Raw genomic sequence first — 18290 nt, forward strand, 5'->3', positions numbered from 1 at the left:
TTAAAAAAAAAACACCACCCAGCCAGACACAAACCCACGAACCCAGAGCATTAACACTTTTAAAAAAAAACACCTCACGTGAGAGAGGGAGAGAGAAGACAGGGGCAGGGGCTCATCCCCGATTCAACCATCCGTAAAAAGCCGCGGCCTGCAGGTTCTTAGTACATAGTTGTATAGGTACATACCAAGTAGTTCACAATGGCAGCAGGTAATACTTACGCCAAGTCCCCACAAGGGGTTTGCTCCCGGAACGAAGCGATTTACATAGTTGGCCAGCATTACCTGGTGCTTAGCCGGGGGCCGCCCAACACCAGCAAACATATTCATGGCCGGAGCCACCACACGCCAAACAGGGGCAACGACATGCGCTAAAAAGCCCACCACGGAGTTGGTCTCTGGAAGGAAGCGGCTCAACAGGTTGACTACCTAAATTTTTGGTTCCAGATATCAGACAGTGCTACGTACTAGAGATATCAGAGGAATATAGCGATAGCAGCAGACACTAGAAGAGAGTAACAGCTACTGGAGATTATAGCAGATACTAGAAGAGAGTAATAGATACTAGAGAATGTAGCAGGGACTGGAGAATATAGCAGGGACTAGAGAATGTAGCAGGTACTAGAACAAAGTGACAAAGGTGGGAAGAATCAAGGAACCGACATTTACTGTTTACCTAGGTGCCTAGTAGGACAGTACCTGTACTCTGTAGTTAATAAACGCCTCCGGCTTTCTTCTCTGCTTGCTCACGCCCGTGTGTTCCGATGCCACGTTTACGGACTCTCATTCTCTCCGTAGTCACCATCTTTCTACAGGGACTTGAGGTATCCTATGCTACTTCAGTTACCTCATCTGTGGGAGGAGTGCTGGGCTCTTCAACTGGGTACCTGTGCGAAAGCATTCGGCAATTGAATTGAGGAGCAAGTTACCTGTAAATACTCCTAGCCAAATTGTATTCGTCTCAGAAGACTCGGTTCCTCTCGTTCACAAACTTTATCTCTTGGCATTACGATTCCCTTTGTCTACTGGCCTGGAAAAGTGTGTATGTTATTGAGAGAGAGAGAGAGAGTAAACGTGACATGCATTAAATTTCTTTGAGGGTATCAACGCCAAAATGTCATCCATCGCCAAATTGCCTCAGGCACTTCCCTCCCGGTGCCTTCTTCTTCTTCATTCTTTTCTTCTTCATCCTCTTCTTCTTCTTCTTGCTCTTGCTCTTGCTCTGCTGCTGCTGTTCCTGATGCTGCGGCGGCGGCAATCTGTGCCTGTGCCTGTGCCTGTGCCTCCTGTTCCCGAGCCTGAGCTTGCGCTTCTTCTTCTTCTTTTGCTCGGCGGAGCTGCTTCCGGCGGCGTCTGTTGAGCTTGAGCTATAATCGGCTGTTAGCCAACCTTGCAGGCACTATCTAGTAAAGGAAGCAATCTTGCCCGAGGTTTCTTGGCCGGAGCCACAGTTGAGGAGGAGGAGGAGGTGGTGGTGGGAGGAGGTGGGCGAGATGGGAGCGAGGGCGGAGCCGGAGGCAGAGGCATCTTGTTATATATAATACTAGACAGTATAATTAGTTCAATGAGCTAGAGCAGCATTGACAGGGTGAAGAAACTTACAATCCTGACGAGGAGGCTTGATTGGAAACTGGGAATAAGTAGAAGGAGCGCCAGGCGAAGAAAAAGAGAAAACAAAGCCGAAGAAAGCGACCTCATGTATGCACTTTCCTACCCTTCAGAAGTGAGAAGAAGGTGAGCCGGCCCGACACCGGTACCGCAGGATTGACACACGTGACTGGGAAACAGAAGCACTCATCAACTTGGTGATTTCTGGACTTCTGGGAGAGAATTGGGGAACATAATTGACCATTTCTTCGAGAGTTTCTTGCATATCAAAGGGGTTGGAGGCTATTTGTGGAATAAGCTGGTAGAGTATCAGATACCAAGTCAATAGCTCATCGTCTCTTTTGCACATTTTCCATCTTGATTCGCCAAATTGTATCTGATTGACCAACTCGTCTTCTGTTATTTTTCCTAGGTGGTCGCTCTGTAGAATTCTGCCAGCTGGCATCTGAGGCAGCCAACGAACAACTGTAAGGTACCCGAGGCATCCAGAGTAACTGTCTACCAGCTGTATAGGCAAAATCTGCGTAGAAGCCTCGTAAATATGGACTTCTTGGAAACTATGACGCAATGCTATTCACTGTAGGTTCAGATAGGTATCACGTAGCAGGCGCGTGCAGAAATTCTGGCGCGTCGTGAAATATGAAGCAGCTGCCCAAACTTTTCGTGACTTCCTTCTTTTTTCCTTCTCCAACGCTCTCGCCAGAAGTTGTGAGTACTCTTTGCGCCACCAGTTGTTCTATTTTTGCTCACTAATGACCGTCAGACTTTAAATACAAACAAGCATCTGCCTCTTGAAGATAATTTTTTTTTTAAAGACAAATATCACCATGCGTAAGTTGCCATCACCCCATTTCCCGTTCGTTCTTGCATTTTACCCGTACCCACATCTCGATCCCTGTTCCTGGATCTGCGACTAAAGGTCCATGGCCGGTTGCGTTCCTGAATTTGTGTCCAATGAACGTTCTTGTCTGACCTCTTTTTAGCTTCTACCACTCCCCAAGCCGGTGCCCAGCGCCCCCGTCCCCGCCCCGCCGTAAGTAGTCGAATCCCCTGCCGTCACACATTCCTACTTGGACAGAAGCTGACATTCGATGGGGGAAACAGACTACCAGGTGCCAATGGATTGCCATCACCATGATCATTTTTATAGTCACGTGGGGAGGCGTTGCATTCCTTAATTTCGTTCTCTTGGCCTTTGAGGCCTATTTAGATTATCGTGTCAAGATGGTGGCAATCGCCGCAACTACCACCACCACCATCACCACCACCGCCACCATCACCACCATCACCGCCACCACCACCGCCACCAATTTTGCTTCTGGGGTCTGGCATTTGGAGTAGTTAAATTTTTTTTAATTATGCTACATGGAGTTGTCTGGTCCGATTCGTATTCGTCAGTTTCCCGATCGTAGGTTTACTCAGCGTGACATGATTTGTCCAAATCTTCCAGCAGCTTTAATTGTGATGTATATCAAACAGACATGGTACCCACCAATGCAGGAACTATTAGACCGAAAGACCTGGTATTCATTTTGGGCGCCTTGTGGCGCATAAACTGCCCAAACTCTCCAAGTACCCAACGATCCAGCCTTCAGATTGGTTATACTGTTGTATGTCTCTTTCAACTTCAACCCTTCAATTCTCGCATCCTTTGGCTGGAAGCTTTCCACCATGTAATAGATGCATAGATGGTGACACCCATACTGTTCAGGAGATCTATGGCCCGGAGGACGGAAACCAATAGTAAGTTTGTCGCCATTCTGTCCCTGTACATGACGGTTACGCTAACCGACGGTTCAGCCTCAAAACTCCCGACCCCGAGTCTGACGAGGAAAACGAGAGTTGGGCAGAGTGTTCTTCGACTCTACCGTAAGTTTATTGGCATTCTGTGTTGACGATGACCACGCTAAGCTACTGCCCAGTCTTGAAATTCCCAACTCCGACTCGGATCCCGACTCCCAATTGTAGTTCTCCCCTCCTACTCTCTACCTTCCGCTTCCCTTCCCTTCTTCCCCTCTGTCTCCTTCCCTCCTTCCCTTCCTTCTTCCTCTTGGCTCACACTGTCTCGATCTTTGGTCGAGGCAGGTCGAGTTGATCTCTCCTTCCTTCTTCCTCTGCTCGCTTGGCTGGCTCTGTCTCGATCTTTAGTCGTTGGCAGGCAGAGTCTTGTATCATTTTGGCTGACGCTGTTTCGATGTTTATTCATTGAGGCGCAGAGTCAGCCTCCCACGTATCCCTTGCCTGACACCGTAGGACGTAGAACACCCACCTTGTGCATTGATCAACTCGTAATTTTGATCAGTAGAATTAACCGGCTCTGCAATGGATGGATAGATGGATGGATGGAGTAGTGGATGGATGGATGGAGTAGTGGATGGATGGATGGAGTGATGGATGGAATTGGCGTGTTGCGTGGAAAAGTAATTCAGGAGTTTTTCGGGCACATCTGCCGGCACAGTTTTTTACATGGAGTTCGGTTTTTCTCAGTTGACAGCAGAGTCACTGATGGATTCGCACGGCACCTGGAATGTATATTTGCCAATAAACCATGGTTCTTATTTGATGAATGCAATTGCTCCCATGAGAGAGGAAAACTCCTTGCATTGAAGACTACCTTATTGCTTGATCTTGGATACCGCATAGTACGGACTTCGATCCGGCTGGCATAGCTCCGTATAATGTATTAACACCCATGACGTCTTCGTTTATGGATCAAATATCCAGAGACATCCATGAGCGCACGGCACAATTCCTCGCCTGGCGCCCTACAGCACTCCATTGAAGGTGGCCCGCCTGAAATACAGCCTGGAGCGCCCATATAGCGCCTAAGGAACTTCCGTCAAGTTATCCACGCTACCGGGCACCTGGAACTGATCGATTATAGCCCTCTAGTGAACAGTGCCAGCTGATGGCTGAATGCCGGCTGGAGGAATACAAGCCGACACCTAAGAAAAACAACACTTTGTCTTTCGTTTGCATTGAGCTTGCGTGTGTGTGTTTAATGTTTTGTTGGCAATCCAAGTTTCTTTTCGTATGCGATATTCGCGGGCGATTTCGAATCATCTACCAAGCATCCACACCACCGATGGTTCATGTCGATGCCGCGATCTTTTGCGACAACCTCTTCTTCTTCTTCTTCTTCTTCTTCAATTTCCCACCCTCACCCCAGTCATCGTGATAACCATCTTAGGTGAGAGATTAGTCCAGAATGCGATACTCCTACAGAAGCTGACCCATCCCCGACTGAGGAATCCCGACCGACCGATCATACTAGACCGACCGACGACCGGCGATCAACCGTCCAACAAAGCCTCAACCTCGATCTCCACCGATCGCCGACCGATCCTCCACCGGCCGAAATCTTGCTCCACGAGGCCGCGATCCAACGTTCCGATCCCTTGCCCAACGCGACGGATGCGTGAGTCTCATGCTATAGCGCGGACCGCTCAGACTAGACACGCTCCTGAGGGTAGAGATGGACACAAGGTTCACAGGGCGGGCAGTGACACACAGCCATCATTGCTTGTACTGAACTACTGTTCCTCTACTGTTCCTCCCAAGTACTAGACTAGGGATGGAACACATTGTCTCAGACTGCTCGGACATGTTCTCACAGGTGCTCTTCGTTACGGCCTTATCGGCGACGATTTATATCCTGACTGCTGACCCTTAATGCTTTCCAAAGTTTTATTCCTCCCATGATGAACCTTGCCTCTGCCATCCACATCATCGCTAGCTTATTTCAGCACATTCTTCTCAAATCTTGTCTCTTCAAATTCTGTCTCTTCACATCCTGTCTCTTCTCGTGTACCCACTAGTCATTCTCTTCCATCCTCTACTGCCCCGTACGGAGCCACGCCGCCTGTTACTGGTTCATCAACTCACGAATCCCAACTGCCCGCTTCCGACAAGCAAAATTTCACTTTGACAAAGTCCTGCCCGACTGGCGAAGCCTCCATCAAACGCTCCGATCCTGCTACCACGCTTGTAAGCCCACTCACATCATTGTATGTTTACTGACAATTACGGGATACATAGCTGCGGTCAGGAAAAGCATTAACAAAACCAGTCCGGGCAAGCAAGAAATAGGACACAACAAGTTATATTCCACAAGGACCTCCACTTTCTTTTATTTTTGTCTCTATGAGCTGGCAGCGTGGAGCAAGTCTTGAGGCGAATCAGCTCCAAAAAAAAAGATGCATAAACCAATGACCCTTTTCAGCTGCCTTGATTGCGGGAGGAAGCATCTCCTTTTCGTAGTCCGCTACAGCGGCTTCCAAGGTTACTTAATACTAATTACGGTACTATACAGTTAAGGTAATCACATTAAGCATCGATAATCTAAATTCTCTTCTTAACAACTGCTTATGATCCGAGGATCCGAGGCCCTTGGGACCGAACAGGAGACAAAAGGGGGTCCAGTTGCCGAAGGATTGAGGGGCCGTCGTACACTAACCAGAAGCAAAATGCATGGGACCTCGGGCTCCGCTGCGCATCGCATACTATACCCATATTGGATAATTTTCACTGAAAGGTTCGATACTACTGCGAGTATTAATCATCCGAACGGAATAATTGAACCGGTTCGCATCTCTAAAGCTTAATTTGAACTGGCTAATGTAGTATCAAGCCATGCGGCATTGCTTGTCGGTAGAGAAATTTGAGAAAGGTGAAAGTTATAAATACACATGAGGATAGGTAGATTTCGCATCTAAGTAATTCAACATCTTTACCTAGGTAGTCTACTCGCCTGCGAGCTCTACACTAAGACGGTTTGTATCTTAAAATATTTGCCAATCAAGATGACCAAGCTCTTCGTGATTATTGGCGTTACTGGCACACAGGTACGTGTAGCTCTTAGCACATCATTGGCCATCTTCTGAGACTGAGAAAGGGGTCCTCTATTGCTAGACAATTTCTGGATTTGCCCGGTTGGAAAGTCCGAGGTATCACCAGAAACCCGTCTAGTCAAAATGCTTTGCATTGGGTGGCTGAGGGCGTTGAGATCGTGAAAGGCGACCTAGATGATACAGCTTCTCTCCGAGCCGCCTTTCAAGGGGCCAACGCCATATTTGCAAACACCGATTTCTTCAGCCACATGTTCGATGGCACACACGGGCCTGATACGGCGTTGCAGTACGCTTTCGACAGGGAAGTTGAACAGGGGATGAATGTTGCACATGCTGCGTCTGATCCTAGCGTCCTCGGAACACTGGAACACTTTGTGTACTCGTCACTTAGCGATGCCTCACGGTGCAGTGGAGGGAAATACACCACGGTATATCACTTTGACTCAAAGGCCAGGACCATGGACTTGATCAAAAGTCAGTGTCCGGAGCTGGCTAAGCGTATGAGTGCCCTGCAAATGGGCCACTACGTCACAAACTGGAAAGCTGTACCAGCGATGGCTCCGAAGCGGCAACCGGGTGGGATGTACCTAACTAAGAGGCCCTTCTCTGGAGACTTGCAAATGCCTTTTGTCGTTCCAGAAAAAGATACGGGAGCATTTGTCAAGGCATTACTGGATGTTCCTCCCGGGAAGACTCTCATCGGTGTATCTGAGATGATGACCTTTTCGACGTGGATGGAAATTTGGGGACGTGTATTAGATGTCCAGGCTGCTTACCAAGAAGTGTCCCCTGGTGACTTCTACAAGGACTTCCCAGAGCCACTTGGCCAAGAGTTGATGGACACGAATGAGTACATGATTGAGTTTGGATACACTGGTGGAGATCCTGAAGTCGTGTATCCAAACGAGGTGAAAATTTTCCCATACTTACTGCAGTTGTCGTGATCTGAGTGAATCCGCTGACATTGACGCCCAGTTGGACCCGAATATCAAGACGACCTCCATGGAGGAATACACCAAAGGCGAAGACTGGTCTAGCGTGCTGAGCGAGCAGTAATTTGCCTTACAAGGCAAGACAGCATGGTATCGGCCTCATTAGACGATGGGAAATGACAAACTGTCTTGCTTCAGCGTGTCCGTATCTGCACTCAGATTGTCGTCTCGTCATTGTATTGGCGCCCATTGCAGCGCTTTCGTGAGACGAATGCAGCAAACAAAATGGTATCGGGAATGCTACAGTTGGTGGGGTTAGCGGATTAGAACTCCGCCTAACGCGGAGTTTGGCACTGAGTTCAGAGGATTTCTAGACAGTCCGGATTAATAATGACACTGAAATCTTGACACACTTAGACTATCATCGATTGGTTATGCTATCAGGGCGCTGTGCGTGAGGCATTGAACGGATCAATCCATCGCTGATCAGGCCTGGTGTAACTACTTGCGCTCCTTTTAAGGTCAGCCATGCCTTCGCGAAGGTGGCATAGCAAGTCTAGGCTTGGTTGCGCGCCATGCAAGAGACGTCGTGTCAAGGCAAGTAAAGCCTCCTATAATGTGAAATTCTGTAGCCCACCTACTTATCAAAATGCTAGTGTGACATGAAGACACCAGTTTGTGATAGATGCTACCGTTACGGAGAGCACTGCCCATTTACAGACATCAGCGCTGCCCGTGAAGCCTCAATAGAAGCCCTTCAAGCAGGTATTGTCGTCTGGGACTCAAGCTTGTCCGTGTCCAACGACATACATAGCCTGTCACCTTCAATGCTTCTATTGACAAAGTCTGCTCAATGCGAGGCGTCCTTGATCTTTCACGAGGCTCAGAAGTATGTTTTTGCGATGCAAGCTCTCAACGCCTTGTCCGTGCTATTCTGCCAGGGTCAAGCCACTGGCGATAGTACCAAGGCGCATGCCTGGCATCGGAAAGCCTCTGCAGGTTTCCATGCCTCTGTCGCCGGTAAGGTAGTCAGTACCTACTTTGCGCAATGGATTTTCGGCCTAGCAACCACGGTCTTCCAAATTCGTTTGTGTGTCACTCATCCAAGAGAGGACGCCATAGCTGAGACCTTCCACTTACTCAGAGGCACCGCAAGACTTGCCATTGCTATCGCACCCCGATTCATGCAAGATCAACGGCTAGCACACGACAGAACAAAAGACACGGCCGCAAAGACCGATCCCGAGTTTCTGGAACGAATCAAACTCTTGAAAACAAGCATTCGCATGGTGGAGCCGAACGGGGAATATTTAATTCAAGCTGCCGAATCGCTGCAGACTTGGTGCGTTTCTATCCAGGGACAGCCAAGGACGTGGTTACACATCTTGTCATGGCCGGCGTTGGTGAGCGAAGATTTTGTAACCAAACTACATTGTAAAAATCAGAATCGCTCAGTGGCACTTGCTATCTTTTTGCATTGGTGTGTCATAATGATTAGATTTGATGATACTTGGTTTCTGAACGGGTGGATAACCCAACTGGCGCAGCAAGCGTGGGCGCAATTGGGAGGAGGTTGGGAGTCCACGGTTATACCAGCCGTTCGAGCTCTACAGTTGGGCCCTAAAGAAGAGAGAATAAAAGTTTGCCGTGGAAAAGGATAAGTAATCTATAGGAATGCATTTCATGTTATTGCGACGCGGTAAATAACTAAAACGCTTATAATTGATCTATCTATACGCACTAGGCTCATTGTGATTTGGAAATATATAAGTATACCTGGTTCGGAGTTGCAGAATTCCTTGTCGCGCGCCTCGGCTGTTACGTGTAGAAATGTCCGAAGAACTAGGAAAGCTAAGGGCGGGTTTACATCCACTACTGATTTGGGCACAGTTGTTAGACTTACAACAACGCCTTGTTGGATTGACAGCAGACGGTGATACTCAGCATCAATTGCCATGTAATTTCCTTTTGTCCGACAGACGATCTTAAACTTTCTGACGTCTTGGTCACCTCTCGGAGCTCCGAGAGTCCAACGAATTCTTCAGATTGTCATGTTAGAGAGGGAGGGAGATAAACTCGGCATAGGGCGACCAATGACAGCTGACTCCGCAACACAGCTGCCCGGGTTTTTCTACGGAGAACACACAGAAAATTAGGGCTATCTTGAGAACGGACGAAAGGAATCATTCCTAGGACATGGTTTATTGTAAGAGATGATGATTTAATCTAGACCACGACAAGGGAAGTGCTAGTTTCGCAACAATCGACGAGTGATGAGCCGCCACGGGCTTGCCGAGGTAGAATTACTAAAGTCACTTGTTATTTGTGCGGTCTCAAGCCCCTTTTTCCATATGCAAAAGAAAAGTTATAAAGTGTGTAGACTGAACCGATATCAACGACCCAAAAGAAATCGTTATCAACTCCTATCAAAGCTGCCACACGCAGACGCTGCACCATGTTGTTACTCACCACCGCCATTTATTTCTCATTGCATCTGGTAGCTGCTCAGTATTTGTCTCCGTCCTTTGCCAACTTTACCGGAGACAATAGGAAGGAGATAGACCTGGGATATACCAAAATTCGAGGGACTCGAGTGGCATCATCATCTTTTCCCATCAATGCCTGGTTAGGTGTTCGGTATGGAAAAGCTCCCACTGGCAACGGCCGCTTCAAAGCTGCAGCTCAGATTGATGAAGAAAGCGACTCTTCAACGTCAGTGTTTAATGCCACGACATTTGGACCTATTTGCTACCAAGGATGGACGCCGAGCGCTCCCGACAGTAGTCTAGCCAAGGAGTTATACTATCATACTGGAAACCGGGAAGAGAGTGAAGATTGCTTGCTGTTGGATATCTACGCTCCTGCAGAACCCACTTCTAAGAGTATTCCTGTATTGTTGATAATACACGGAGGCGGGTATGATCAGGGTGGCAGCACCTCAATCAACCCCGTCGGCATAATGGCTGCGGCTCCCGGGCAATTCATGGTTGTATCTATTCAATATCGGCTGGGTGCTTTTGGATTTCTAGCTGGAGCAGAAGTAGCCGAAAGTGGAACTCTGAATGTCGGTTTGCTAGATCAACGTCTTGCAATGCAGTGGGTTCAACGTCACATATCATCCTTTGGCGGAGATCCCGCTCAGGTCACCATCGACGGCGGATCGGCTGGCGGGGGCTCTGTTTACCATCAGCTGCTTTGGAATGGCGGCGAAGCAGATCCCCCATATCGAGCGGCAATAGTCGAATATCCTTGGATGCCAAATATGCTCAACACTAGTCAGCTCGAGCTTCAATATCGACAGATCTTGACTGCCTCAGAGTGCATCATATCTCTTGTTTGCGAGATTTGTCAGCAGAAAGGTTCAATACCGCACAGCAGAAAGTCCTAGCATCTGCCACTTACGCCTTTGGCACCTTTTACTTTGGCCCTACCATTGATGGAATTAATGTGCAAGGTCTCCCTTCGAAGGAAACTGAGGCTGAGCACTTCGCAACCGTTCCACTGATGACGACGCGAGACGGAAATGAAGGGTTTGCCTTTACGCCGCAGAACATTACAACAGAAAAAGAATACAACGCCAGGGTGCGCACTTTCTTAAACGGCGGAGTGAATTTTTTTGGTCAACTCAATAGACTTTATCCGTCAGTTGAAGGAGGGGCATTTGGGTACAACAATACCCAAAGAAAGGCGGAATATTTGTTCGGCGATTGGGTTATTCAATGTCCATCATATAACCTTGCAAGATCATTTACGGATAACTTCTCCAAACTCGATGCCTTCCATCAACCTGTCTATAAGCTTATCGCTGGTTATCCCACGTACGACAGTGCCTATCATGGAAGCTACAGCAGTCTCGTCTTCTCCACCAAGCCCATTCCTGCTGAGGATACATCCCCAAATGCTGAAATCGGCCGGGTCTTACAACGTTATTTCACATCGTTTATAACCACTACCGACCCGAACAAACATGCCATGGAGAAGCCGAACGATCGCTACGTTGAATGGCCTCAATACGGTGCAGCGAGTAACATTCTCTACATAAACTCTACTGTACCCATCCAAATTCAAGACGTCGATGCGGCTGCTCGTTGTGACTTCCTACTTTCTCATTCATCTGCGACGGCGAACTGACGAAAGTTATTTTCGTGCGAGCAAAAAGAGGCCACTGGATATCTGTGTTGTCTAAAGAAAGCCTCACTGGTCACCCGTTAAGCCTGCTATTCTCTCGATAATTGTCACTCATGTGCTATCTTCTAGCGCAATATAATATGCACCTAACTTTAGAATAAAACTCCAGGGCATCATAACCTTGGTTCAATCGCTTCCCAATTATTTTACTGTTCGTATACAATTCTTACCTGTGGCATTAGGCTGGCAGAAAAACTTAGACTAAATTATTATTTATTTAAAACAAGTATCCGTTCACTCCATCTTTAGTAGCCAACTTCTCGTTTTCATGGACTTGCAGACGGCTTCCTCATGCGTATTATTGATGATTTTGTTCAAAATCCCTAATTTGTCTTTGAGAGTAGCGTAGAGATAGAGACAGATACTGTAAGCAAGGTTGTCAAAAGGCCAAAAAATGAGTCGAGGCTGAAGTCGGGCTCAGGTGGAATTTTCGGTGTATTTAGGAAGGAGTTAGTGATTACAGTATCATTTATGGGCGGATTTTGTTTAACTGAATTATTTTAAGCAGAAATAGCAGCGGCTGTAAGTCTGATGTCATTAACATGTGCCAGCGTAGTAGATCAGACGATAATGTTTCTTCTGCAAACAAGGACGCTCGATAACAGCAAACTGCACAGTAAGACAAATTCTTCTCGAATTATTCAAGTAGGATAACAATGCTCAATCTCATATCAGTTCGACTCTATTGAACTATTGGTCATGATGGACATTTAGCTACGTCTAGCTCTGAATCATAAGAACTCCGCTTTTGCACTTGATACCCGCTTAAAGCAACGTTACAAAAGGTTAGTTTTCGCGAGTTAAGTACATTCTAAGTAAGGAAACTGGCTTACTTCGAATATTGTGCAGCTCTTCCCAAGCAGATATTACCCTAATAACGATTGGCTGCTGATATGCCTTCGGGAAATGTCTCCACATTGCCAAATACTAGCGACGCAACTTCGGATATCCGAAACGCGCGGCTAGGACTTGGCGCCAGACATGAGATTGCTTACAAGCTCAACAGCTCATGTCGTAATCCCCGCAATGAACATCAAACGTGAGTTAACACAGGATGATAGAGTACTGTTAATGCATGTAACCCTAGCTCTTAATGTGTTAGTATATAAGAGCTTTGAGAAAACGAAAATTTTACATATCAGCATTCATACAGCCAATATCGCTTTACTGACTGAGAGTGTCGCTTCCATTGATCTTTCATTAACGCTGCTATTCTCGGATCATCGCTCGACAAAATACGAGACATCGCTATGACTACGCCTTCTGCTGTGCCTTACGTTCACTGTGGAAGAGATCCAGAGATCGCAGCCGCGGTAGAGCTAGCGTTGCAGCCAGAGTACAACGGTGAGTCGTTACGTGCTGCTTAAAGAAACATGGCGAACCCCGTTGTACTATACTAATTATAACCATTCGGCATACAGCAATCGCAACTTTCCACACGATCGAGCAGATTCGCGAGAACTTGCCCAACATACTTTCCCATAGAGCTCAGCTGCAGGAGAATTCTCCATCTAGTGAGAGGACAGATTTTCCACGAGCCGTCATTTTTGGCACGGCTTTCCCCCGAGAGCAAGTTCTGGAAATAATGAAGTTAGCGAATGCTGATCAAGTTGTGTGGCTGCATGACAGTCGAAAGTTGACAAAGGAAGACGTGCAGGGCATTCCTAAGAAGGAGCTCGGTACAACCGGTGGCAGACGTATTAAAGCGTGTCTAGCAGAATGTCTCAAGCAATCAGAGGAAGGAGGATCACTTGATGAAATAAAGCCTCGGAACCTAGGAAGCCTGTGCTTGTACTAGCTAGTACCTGTGTTAGGGGGAATTGGCCTAAGCCTACTTACTACCTAGGCTTGCTGGGTGGAAGGCTTGCAATTGGAACCCTATGCCTGTAGGTTTTGCAAGTGTTACAGACTAGATATATCTTCTGTAGAATTTACTATAGGATATACCTTTATTACTTGAAACTCAACTAAGCTTGCGTATTACTCGTTTATTTACACACTCTCCTAAATCTTTTTCAGCAGTCTTGGGCAGCAGCAGATCTTTTCCAGCAGCCTCAGGTAATAGCAAGCCGTTTCTTCGTCAAGATCTCCTCAATCTCCTTCATCTCTATTATCAACAGCTAGCCTGAGGTCTTTAAAAGGCGGGTCAATCAGCAAGAACATACACATCCGGCAATACTTCTTCACTAATAAATTAATACTGCAATAGATCTCGTCGCCTACGATTCGTTCCACCCGCCGACGCCGCACGGCGCACGCCACCGTACTAGAGGGACTTTGGCAGACTTGGTAGACTGGCCAAATGGTTGATAGATTGGGGCTAGTGATGAGGTATAAGATGATGCACACCGTAGCTGTAAAACAATCAGAAGTATAGTTCCTCATCTACAAACGAGCTACTAGAAGCTATTGCCTAACAGATTTTGCAAGTTTTGCAAACCGAACTGACGTTGCAATTATTCACAAGCCTAGTAATTCTACAAGGGTTGCGAAGCGCCGTTACCTCCCGGTAAGGAGGTAGGTAAAGGACCTTTGGAGCTTAGTCAGGTTGCGGACAGCTTTATTTAAATAACAGATTGACCCCAATGTCTCTGCTTTACAAACCAACTGCCACAAAAGTCGCCTTCGCACTTTACCCTGAAAACACGGAGACCCTTTATTTAAACTGACTGAGACAACATGGCTTCATCCAATATACAGGCAGATCCCTCCGACATCGTCGGTACTACTGACACTAAGATACCAATGTTATCATGTTTAGCATGCCGAGTGAGGAAACTCAAATGCAACCGCGCCAGGCCAGCATGCGCTCGTTGCGTTGAGTTCGGCCGCGACTGTGCCTATCCCAAACGCAAGAGAAAGCCGTCAGATCGCAAAAGTCTAAAGGGCCTTGAGACGCGCCTAGGTATACTTAAAACAATTCGTGCAAGGCAATAATAACAGTTTCTTATAGATGTACGCACAGAACAACTGGAGAAAAATCTGAACGAGCTGGAATATCTCGGCGACGAAATTCCTCCTCTGAAAGTTCAGGAAGAGCTGTAAGTTCGAGTAACCCGACTCTGATGTACTGCTGACACCTTCAGCAATCGTACCTTCTTCAGCAACCAGTACTACGCAATTCCTGTTGTCCATGCCGGCCGCTACTACGATGCATGCTACGGTGAAGAATCGCAAAGACCGCCTTGGTGTTTGCAGTACGCCGTTTGGGCACTGGGAGCCAATGGTCACTCAATATACGATTCTCATGCTTTAGTGCTTTACGAAAAAGCTCGCAAATATGCAGAAGAAGATGAGATGAAGGTGAGAGGGTGAAACATATCATACATCTTGGTTGCTGATTCTGATTTGCAAGAAAGGGCCAAGGAGAGCATTTCATTTCGGTCGCACATGTGCAGACGTGGCTTTTGCTTGCCACTTTTGAGTCTAATACCATGCTTTTCACCAGAGCTTCAGTTAGTCTAGCTAAGACCACGCGCCTAGCTCAAATGATGGGCCTTGATCGGCTGGATGGCGCGAGTGATGGAGCTCGAGTGGTTCTACCACCCCCCGTATCTTGGTGTGAGCTAGAAGAACGCAGGCGAGTATTTTGGGGTGCCTTTGCAATCGATTCGCATGCTAGCTTAGCAACGGGCTGGTCCTACCTGATAGATCCAAACAGCGTCAGTCAACCAGACAGATCCTTATGCATGGGCCAGTTTCTCACAGCGTTGCAGATACGCACCCGCCTTCCCGCTTCAGAAAAGGCCTTTTCAGAAGGTAATGAGGAAACCGTTCCATTCCTGGACGAGATAACTCAAGGGGGCTCTTATGATGACTTTGCCAGCACTATCGTCACACTTCAAGTCTACAGAAGCATATTGCAGCACATACTTTGTCAAACGCAACGAGAACAAGTCGACACTTCGCCGGATTCATTCTGGATCCGTCACTACCGCCTGGATGATAGACTATCACGTATCATTTCTAACCTTCCTATCAGTCTTGTGCTGCCGCTGAATGTCACGAATGTGCATGCGATTCAGCTGAATTGCAATCTCCGTGCTGCCTACATTTGCTTGCACCATGCAGTTATTGAGAATCAGTCCGGAACATTACCACCCACAGTGAGGCAATCTAGCCTTAATCGACTAAAGACATCAGCGACCGAGGTTGTAAATATTTTGAAGCTGGTGCCTCATTTCCATTGTAAATCTTGTGCGCAACGTGATCTGTGATTACTGTATTTGGATCTTATCCGCTAACAGGGTTACAGAAAGATCACTTGAGTGCCATGCCCCTTTACTTGGCTAGCACAGTCTATGTCTTACAAGCCAAAATGGATCCAGAAACTGGCCTCAATGCCACCGATGCGGCTGATCTCCAATTCTTGATAAACTCCATGGAAGCCATCAGCCGAGCTCATAAAGTTTCTTGCGTCTTTCTACAGCAAACGTATTTGGACATTTGCATAAATGGGCTTGAATCCTGCATTGGGATTCCCGATCTAAGCAAATATCATCAGATGTTCTTGAATGCAAAGAGCAGCGTTCCCTTTGTAGCGCGAACTATGCTGTCTGGCCGTAGCGAGATCTTGAACTCTTCTATTCCTGATCTGGCTTTTCAAATTCCATCTGGTTGGGATATTTGGCCAGAGCTAGCTGATATCATAGGCGCTGAGTACTTTTGAGAAGCAAGGAATTAGTTACATCTAGATATTACAGTTTTTTTTTCTCTCTCTTTTTTTTCACGAATAATTAATATAATACACTATTTACCAAAGCAACCCTTGAAACATGTCCAGCGGCAAAGTTCCACATCGACTTTCCCCCAACGCCATCATGATGAACTGCTTTCTCACTCATCAAGTCCTCAGTTATTAGTCATCGGCCTCGGCGTAAAAGTCCAGGCCGAGATCGACAATACATCCGACGAACCGCTTACTCACATTTACTAGCACATTATCGTCAAAGGACTGCTGTGACACTCAAAAATACCATTCCTTACGTCTGTTTCTGCCGCTCATTCATTGAGACATATCATTTATTTTCATGTTTGGATACTCTATGTACCGTTCAAGCTCCAAAGTAGCAGAACGTGCACCTGCGGCTGTGTGACTCCATCACCGGTTGATGAGCCCCATTCAGGACTGTTATGTGTTTGGAACTTTGTGATCCTTATTTCGTCGTGGACACTGGTATAATAACGCTGGTCAACTTTTTGTTTTAACCCCACGTTCAACTGAAGTATATCCATATGTTTCAAAGATGCCGCAGTTGACCTAATTGATCTCTGAGTATATATCCATAAATGCCCACCCCTAATCAATGGACTCTTTGCTCTACTGCTAAAAGTCTGTGCTACAGATAAGGTCCTTGTTCTCTTTAAGTGAGTTCAGTGTTTCCTCGCACTTCCCGGTGATTCCTTGATATGCATCAGTTCCCAACGGCAACCTAAAGGGCATCTCGCGACCAGCCGCCGAACCCTCGCCACGAACAAAGTCCAAAATGAGTGACACTCCCTTTTCCGGGTCACCTGGCTCCTTTCCTCCAAGTGCGGCAAGCATACCCAACAAAGCTTGCGAGGCAGGTTTGTATTCCGCAATCTGCGCTTCGTGATATTTGGCATTACTTCCGAGCGACGTTCGGAATAGCCCCGGTTCAACAAGCATCGTCTTGATACCCAGAGGGGAAGTCTCTCTCCAAAGACTCTCAACAAGACCTAAAGTTTGTTGTTAGATGTATCTAAATAATAAAGATGAAGGCCATCATACCTTCGAGGGCAAACTTGGAGCCGGAGTATGCGCCGCCAAATGGGTGCCCAACCCAAGCAACCAGAGAGCTAAAGAATACTATTTTGCCATCTTTTCGCTCTCTAAAATATGGCAAAAATGCTTTGGTAACTTTGAAAACTCCAAACACGTTTGTTTCAAACTGTTGTCGCACTTCTTCAACGCTATAAAACTTTAGCACCACACTCAGCCGCGAATACTAAAATGGACGCATCATTTTACCTTGCTTCTTCCCAAGACGCCCCGGTGGAAGAACCAGCATTGTTGACGAGCACATCTACCGCGCCGTATACAGCGATGGCCTGCTCTGCGATCTTGTTCAAGTTTTGTTGGTCATCTGTAACATCAAGTTGCAATGTCTTGGCTCCGGCACTTTCCAAGTCTCGGATACTGTCAAGCTTTCGGGCTGTCGCAATAACACGGTCGCCCCGTGCCAAAATTTGGGTAACAAAACTTCGGCCAAAGCCAGAAGAGCATCCAGTCACGAGCCACACAAGAGGTGCCATTGTCGGGTAGAAATCTGTTTGTTGGTTCACGCGGTAAGTCTGGATATTAGTTTGAAACGAAATATTTTATTCATCGTGGTAAAACTGCTCTTTATATACACGAATGTGTTGCATATGATGATATATCACTTTTCTGCTTTTGCTGGGTTAAGTAGGTTCTATCTATTCAATCCCACGAGGAGCGGGTGGAAGCGGACTCTGTATAGGCGAAAAGAAGCACTGGAGCGGCCGCCTAGTATACCGACTTTTGGATTGAAGCGGATAGTGGAACGAGAGAAATGTACACTGATTCATTGATACGAACGTGTAACCGGATTTATATAGCTAGTATTTGGATCCTATCGGGCGAGATCGACGGACTTTGCTTATCTCCAGTAAGTAGCGCTACTATTTTGTATAGCACAATGCGCGGTTTTACGCCATTTACCAGGCTCATGAA

General features: G+C 46.9%; 6 protein-coding genes across 6 annotated transcripts; 4 read left to right on the plus strand and 2 right to left on the minus strand.

The window, feature by feature from the left end:
• Positions 1–1100: 1100 nt before the first annotated feature.
• T069G_06215 (uncharacterized protein) lies at positions 1101–1524 on the minus strand (the record flags this gene model as incomplete). Its single annotated transcript, XM_056173425.1, has 2 exons — positions 1101–1364; positions 1423–1524. 2 exons carry the CDS (start codon positions 1522–1524, stop codon positions 1101–1103), a joined length of 366 nt encoding a protein of 121 aa, XP_056030283.1.
• Positions 1525–2432: 908 nt separating this feature from the next.
• Positions 2433–3573, plus strand: T069G_06216 (uncharacterized protein; the record flags this gene model as incomplete). The annotated part of the gene is made up of 6 exons (XM_056173426.1): positions 2433–2436; positions 2589–2638; positions 2710–2928; positions 3317–3348; positions 3406–3474; positions 3528–3573. The coding sequence occupies 6 exons, from the start codon at positions 2433–2435 to the stop codon at positions 3571–3573; spliced, it is 420 nt and encodes a 139-aa protein (XP_056030284.1).
• Positions 3574–6407: 2834 nt separating this feature from the next.
• T069G_06217 (nmrA-like family domain-containing protein) lies at positions 6408–7511 on the plus strand (the record flags this gene model as incomplete). Its single annotated transcript, XM_056173427.1, has 4 exons — positions 6408–6449; positions 6500–7031; positions 7095–7363; positions 7431–7511. The coding sequence occupies 4 exons, from the start codon at positions 6408–6410 to the stop codon at positions 7509–7511; spliced, it is 924 nt and encodes a 307-aa protein (XP_056030285.1).
• A 2331-nt stretch (positions 7512–9842) lies between these two features.
• T069G_06218 (carboxylesterase family domain-containing protein) lies at positions 9843–11518 on the plus strand (the record flags this gene model as incomplete). The annotated part of the gene is made up of 4 exons (XM_056173428.1): positions 9843–10167; positions 10213–10662; positions 10743–10969; positions 11186–11518. 4 exons carry the CDS (start codon positions 9843–9845, stop codon positions 11516–11518), a joined length of 1335 nt encoding a protein of 444 aa, XP_056030286.1.
• Positions 11519–14254: 2736 nt separating this feature from the next.
• Positions 14255–16244, plus strand: T069G_06219 (fungal specific transcription factor domain-containing protein; the record flags this gene model as incomplete). The annotated part of the gene is made up of 6 exons (XM_056173429.1): positions 14255–14297; positions 14529–14616; positions 14662–14878; positions 14935–15237; positions 15292–15763; positions 15823–16244. 6 exons carry the CDS (start codon positions 14255–14257, stop codon positions 16242–16244), a joined length of 1545 nt encoding a protein of 514 aa, XP_056030287.1.
• A 657-nt stretch (positions 16245–16901) lies between these two features.
• T069G_06220 (short chain dehydrogenase domain-containing protein) lies at positions 16902–17851 on the minus strand (the record flags this gene model as incomplete). The annotated part of the gene is made up of 3 exons (XM_056173430.1): positions 16902–17275; positions 17328–17509; positions 17568–17851. The coding sequence occupies 3 exons, from the start codon at positions 17849–17851 to the stop codon at positions 16902–16904; spliced, it is 840 nt and encodes a 279-aa protein (XP_056030288.1).
• Between the last annotated feature and the right edge of the window lie 439 nt (positions 17852–18290).

Source organism: Trichoderma breve, chromosome 3 (assembly GCF_028502605.1).
Source record: "Trichoderma breve strain T069 chromosome 3, whole genome shotgun sequence".
Taxonomy (NCBI): domain Eukaryota; kingdom Fungi; phylum Ascomycota; class Sordariomycetes; order Hypocreales; family Hypocreaceae; genus Trichoderma; species Trichoderma breve.